General features: G+C 46.6%; 1 protein-coding gene across 1 annotated transcript in view; it reads right to left on the bottom strand.

Annotated features, from left to right (window-relative positions):
* Window positions 1-4,813: 4,813 nt before the first annotated feature.
* Window positions 4,814-6,066, bottom strand: part of TREMEDRAFT_66519 (uncharacterized protein) — a gene marked incomplete at both ends in the record, with an annotated part of 2,432 nt that continues 1,179 nt past the window's right edge. Inside the window, 2 exons of the mRNA XM_007008557.1 lie at window positions 4,814-5,772; window positions 5,806-6,018. Coding sequence (XP_007008619.1) covers window positions 4,814-5,772; window positions 5,806-6,018 — 1,172 coding nt within the window. The remainder of the gene's footprint in view (window positions 5,773-5,805; window positions 6,019-6,066) is intronic.

The following is a 6,066-nucleotide window of genomic DNA, read 5'->3' as shown; positions in this document are numbered from 1 at the left end:
GTTCAGCCGTGTCGATTCTAATTGATTTCGAAATCCATGTACTATTGAAATTTGAATAAGCGCAGGTACGTGTTACCACTTGTGACTGAGGGAACTCAGGGCTGTCAGTCCACTTCAGACACCGACTTTGGCCCATTCTGAGACTGTCTCAAAAGGAATCAACCCTGTACGTTCAGCCGTGTCGATTCTAATTGATTTCAAAATCCATGTACTATTGAAATTTGAATAAGCGCAGGTACGTGTTACCACTCGTGACTGAGGGAACTCAGGGCTGTCAGAACTGATTTAAGGGCTTTTCAGAGGCATTCTGAGACTGTCTCAAAAGGAATGGACCCTGTACGTTCAGCCGTGTCGATTCTAATTGATTTCGTAATCCATGTACTATTGAAATTGGAATAAGCGCAGGTACGTGTTACCACTCGTGACTGAGGGATCTTAGGGCTGTCAGAACTGATTTAAGGGCTTTTCAGAGGCATTCTGAGACTGTGTCAAAAGGAATCAACCCTGTACGTTCAGCCGTGTCGATTCTAATTGATTTCGTAATCCATGTACTATTGAAATTTGAATAAGACCAGGTGTGTGTTACTGCTCGTGCCCAAGGGATCTCAGGGCTGTCAGAACTGATTTAAGGGCTTTTCACAGGCATTCTGAGACTGTCTCAAAAGGAATCAACCCTGTACGTTCAGCCGTGTCGATTCTAATTGATTTCGAAATCCATGTACTATTGAAATTTGAATAAGCCCAGGTGTGTGTTACTGCTTGGTGACTGAGGGAACTCAGGGCTGTCAGTGCACTTCAGACGCCCACTTTGGCCCATTCTGAGACTGTGTGAAAAGGAATGAATCCTGTACGTTCAGCCGTGTCGATTCTAATTGATTTCGTAATCCATGTACTATTGAAATTGGATAAGCGCAGGTACGTGTTACCACTCGTGACTGAGGGATCTTAGGGCTGTCAGAACTGATTTAAGGGCTTTTCAGAGGCATTCTGAGACTGTCTCAAAAGGAATCAACCCTGTACGTTCAGCCGTGTCGATTCTAATTGATTTCGTAATCCATGTACTATTGAAATTTGAATAAGACCAGGTGTGTGTTACTGCTCGTGCCCGAGGGATCTCAGGGCGGTCACAACTAATTTAAGGGCTTTTCAGAGGCATTCTGAGACTGTCTCAAAAGGAATCAACCCTGTACGTTCAGCCGTGTCGATTCTAATTGATTTCGAAATCCATGGACTATTGAAATTTGAATAAGCCCAGGTGTGTTTTACCACTCGTGACTGAGGGAACTCAGGGCTGCCAGTCCACTTCAGGCACCTACTTTGGCCCATTCTGAGACTGTCTCAAAAGGAATCAACCCTGTACGTTCAGCCGTGTCAATTCTATTTGATTTCGTAATCCATGTACTATTGAAATTTGAATAAGACCAGGTGTGTGTTACTCCTCGTGCCCGAGGGATCTCAGGGATGTCAGAACTAATTTAAGGGCTTTTCAGAGGCATTCTGATTTCGTAATCCATGTACTGTTGAAATTTGAATAAGCGCAGGTACATGTTACCACTCGTGACTGAGGGATCTCAGGGCCGTCAGTCCACTTCAGGCACCTACCCTGGCCCATTCTGAGACTGTCTCAAAAGGAATTAACCCTGCACGTTCAGCCGTCTCGATTTTATTTGATTTCGTGATCCATGTACTATTGAAATTTGAATAAGCCCAGGTGTGTGTTACTCCTTGTGTCTGAGGGATACCACTCGTGACTGAGGGATCTCAGGGCCGTCAGTCCACTTCAGGCACCTACCCTGGCCCATTCTGAGACAGCCGTCTCGATTTTATTTGATTTCGTAATCCATGTACAATTATTGATTTCATAATCCATGTACTATTGAAATTTGAATAAGACCAGGTGTGTGTTACCACTCGTGACTGAGGGATCTCAGCGCTGTCAGTCCACTTCAGGCACCTACTTTGGCCCAATCTGAGACTGTCTCAAAAGGAATTAACCCTGCACGTTCAGCCGTCTCGATTTTATTTGATTTCGTAATCCATGTACTATTGAAATTTGAATAAGCCCAGGTGTGTGTTACTCCTTGTGTCTGAGGGATCTCAGGGCTGTCAGACCAACTCTCAGGGCTTTCTATAGTCATTATGAGACTGTCTCAAAAGGAATTAACCCTGTACGTTCAGCCGTCTCGATTTTATTTGATTTCAAAATCCATGCAGGTCTGCCAGGGTTCAGGTCTGTGACATTACTAGTAACATAGGATTCGGTATCCTTTTTCCTATATGTCTTTTCGTAGATGTCTTGTGGAATGTATTTTTCTCATCACTTAGCAAAATCTTTTCCACAATTGATCTATCTCATCCAACTTTATTCTCTTTGATCTACTACATCACTTAGACTATTCACTACATCACTAGGTTTTGTTCCCTACCAGGCCTCATAGTCATAGCTTTGTTAACACAGACTATCTCTAATGTCTGGTTCCTGACAATGTCAGAGCAAGAAAGAATGACTCTGCTTGACTATCTGTTCATCTTTCCCCCCCCCCCCCCCCCTCCCTTTTTTTCTCTTGTTCCAAGGATGAATAGATGTTTTTTTTTATTCCCTTTCTCTTGTTCCAAGGATGAAACAATGTTTTCTTTTTTCCCTTTGTGAGTAAACAAAGATTGTCACCTGTTCACTCCAGTCACCATGTGAGGATGAAGGGGAACGGGAAAGGGAAAGGGATGCAAAAGCCAAAAAGCCATGTGAGGATGAAGGGGAACGGGAAAGGGAAAGGGATGCAAAAGCCAAAAAGCCATGTGAGGATGAAGGGGAACGGGAAAGGGAAAGGGATGCAAAAGCCAAAAAGCCATGTGAGGATGAACGGGAAAGGGAAAGGGAAAGGGATGCAAAAGCCAAAAAGCCATGTGAGGATGAACGGGAACGGGAAAGGGAAAGGGATGCAAAAGCCAAAAAGCCATGATAGGAGAAGGACAGAAGGTGGTGGGAAAGAGGGAAGAGGAAGAGAGATGTGATAGTATGGAGGGTATATGCATACGTCTTAGAGGGAGAAGGAGCAGAGAAAGTTGGACGGACCTGGGGTACGTCAAGACATACATTCACCGCAAGGGGTTCAAGAGGCCGACAAGGTTTTTTTTTCAAGATAAACCAGGTCAGCGAGCTGAGTGTGAGTGGAGGGATAGGATCATGGCGCGTGTGGGAAAAGACATGGCGAGTGTGAGAGGAAAGAGACCATAAGGACACAGAAGAGACGAGATGGAGAATCACGACGAGGAGAGTGTATGTATGCAATGATAATTGATGCATTTTAAACAATGTAAAAGAAGAAACAAAAAAAAACAAAACAAGATTGACGTAAAGGTCCATGGAATGAACACGAACACGCCGAATACACCTACACATACACATCCCCAAACCACATTTGACCTCTAAAACATCGTCCTAGTCAGAGGAACATCCAAACCCATCTTGTCATGTGAGATATCATCTCTCTTCAAGTCGTCAGACTCATGTTCGACATTTACAGTCTGAATCATGTCATCTTGTATCAAACGTGTCATCTCCTTGATGGCATTCAAGTTCTCACCTGGTTTCACCCAGATGACGTTTACGCCCATGATCGAGAGAGCGGCTGAGATGGCATTGGTAGGTGTGAGCGATTGGTTTTTTTTGAATTTCCTAATCGGGTCTCTACGTTTTCGGTTTGGTCTTTCTTCAGAGGATGAGGATGAGGATGATGATTCGGAATCGGAATCGATTTCGACACCGAGTGTGATGTGAGACGCTGCAACTGTCAGCCGGAACAACCAGCGTGATTGGATCGAAAAGTTTGTGTCAACGTCGACTTGGTGAGGGAGACGTGCTTGGTTACGACCGGGAAAAGAAGACATGTGGGACCCAAACGAGGATACGGGGTGGGGTTTATGATAAAAGACAGCAAAGACAGTCCCGTTTTTCGTCTACACGCAAGGACGGGTGGGAAGGAGTCGAGGAAAAAGACAAAGTATAGTGTCTGAGCGGGGGAAAGAAACCGAAAGACCGCTCGGCAATTGTTGTCATCCTAGTCGTCGGAACGGTCTTCAGTTTCGATGAGGAACAACGTGAGAGGGACAGGACGGTGAAAAGAGGTGCGAGGCAAAGAGGTAACGTTCTGACATGATATGTATCATGAACCGTTCAAATCGAGTGACTTAGGACCGTTGTACGACGGTGGATGAATGAGGCATGAGGGCAGAGGGCAGAGGGCAGAGGACAAAGCGACGCCCCAACGTGAATCGATCAGGTATCAAAAAGGACAGTGACGAGTGGTGAATCGCCGAGCAAGGTTTGGGGATTCGACGACCTGGGGGGAAAAGAAGGGTAAAAAAAAAAAAAAAGACGTGAGTGGAGAGAATCTGGAAGTTGGACGACGTGATGATTGCGATGGTGCAAGAGATTTGTACTTTGAACGTAGATGTGAAAGAGAAAGAGAACATGTGAAAGGGGGGGAAAGAGACCTATCGATCACATGACTTGTGATTTCCATCGACAGGAAAACGTCTGAACACGTCTCAAACGCAAAAGAGCATCTTGGAGAGTGGAGAATGGAGCGAGAGGGAGAGAACGAGGTAGGGAAGTTTTGATAGAGGTGATTGAATTTGGAATTTGAGATGAGATTGGGTTTTTGATAGAGACGGATCGAGTCTGGAGTTTCGAGAGAGGAGGACGCCCCGATGCCAAAGGAAAAAAAAAAAAGACCGGGCGAAAAAAATAGAAAATTGATGATAAAGACAGAGACTGAGACGGAAATGAAAAGGAAAATGAAAACTGAAAGAATCACTCACAGTTTGTATCCGGTTGATACGATTCGGTATCTCCACCTTGTCCACTTCCGTCTTGACCATTTCCTTGATCTGGAGTTGGATTGTCCCCGCCACCACCTGGCCCCGACCGCCCACCACCTCCACCTCCACCACCCCCACCATCTCCACCATCTCCACCACTACCCCCCGACCCATCCTCAGCCTGATCCCCCGATCCATCCTCAGCCTGCACGTCTGACCTCGGGAACAAACGGACGAGAACACGCAACAACTCTGAACTGCGAGCGTAACCACAAATGCTGGCCAAATTTTCCAGATCCGAGTGTCCCAACACATGTCTCTTCCTCACTCTGTCAAAATCCCTCATCTCACTAGTCCTGTCCAGATTGAACGACCTCAGGGTCATCGGTCTCGTCACATGACGATTCTTGAGATCCAGCATGGGTTGACGGGTGAGGTTGACTAGCTTATCTCTCGACATGACGTCGGTACCGTCTGATCGAATGGTGTGAGCGCAAGCGATGGCAGATCGGATGATCCCCAACAAAACGCCCGTACTGTCTTGGTCTATCATGACCGGAAGATGCCCCCGGGTCCGTCTTTGATTTTGATCTTGTTGATCGGGTTGGTTTACGACTTGAGGTTGATCTCGATCTGATCGTAAAGATTCCCATACAGTCTGACTGGCATCAAGATCGTAAGGTAACATTGAACCTAGGAACCTGGAGAGATGTCTCATGTTGTCCACTCTTCCCCAGGAAGAATGATCGTTGGTCTCAATGGTGACATTGCGAGAATCCAAAACGAGGATGGGTGTAAACCGTGATCTGTACATGGCGACTGCCACACGACAGCCGCACTGTTCGAAAGATCCCACTGCATAGGCTAGAGCCTGTGCCAGACATTGTCGCGGGAGGTGTAGTTTGACCTCTAGAACGGAAAAGACGCAACACCAGTAATTTTCAGCCAACTCTTCTCAATAGTCTCGGAGATCATGACGGTAACGTTCGACGCGACGACGTTTGGTGGATGGGGTTTCATCGGTCAGGGTGGAGAAGGAACGGGTGGACGTAGAGGTCGACTCGGCGTTTGGGGGTTGGGTGGGTGAGAAGGAAGTCGGGGGTGGGGGTTGGGCCCGACGGGATCGTTTGGGTTTGACGCCGATTTGGGCCCGGACGGAAATATCGGGAGTGGATATGAGGGCGGAGGATGTGGAGGCTGGGTCTGTAGGACGGCATATAGTCTGGCGCTACCTGAAAACTCTCT

Source organism: Tremella mesenterica (genome assembly GCF_000271645.1).
Source record: "Tremella mesenterica DSM 1558 unplaced genomic scaffold TREMEscaffold_24, whole genome shotgun sequence".
Lineage (NCBI taxonomy): Eukaryota > Fungi > Basidiomycota > Tremellomycetes > Tremellales > Tremellaceae > Tremella > Tremella mesenterica.
This window is presented reverse-complemented; position numbering and strand designations above follow the sequence as displayed.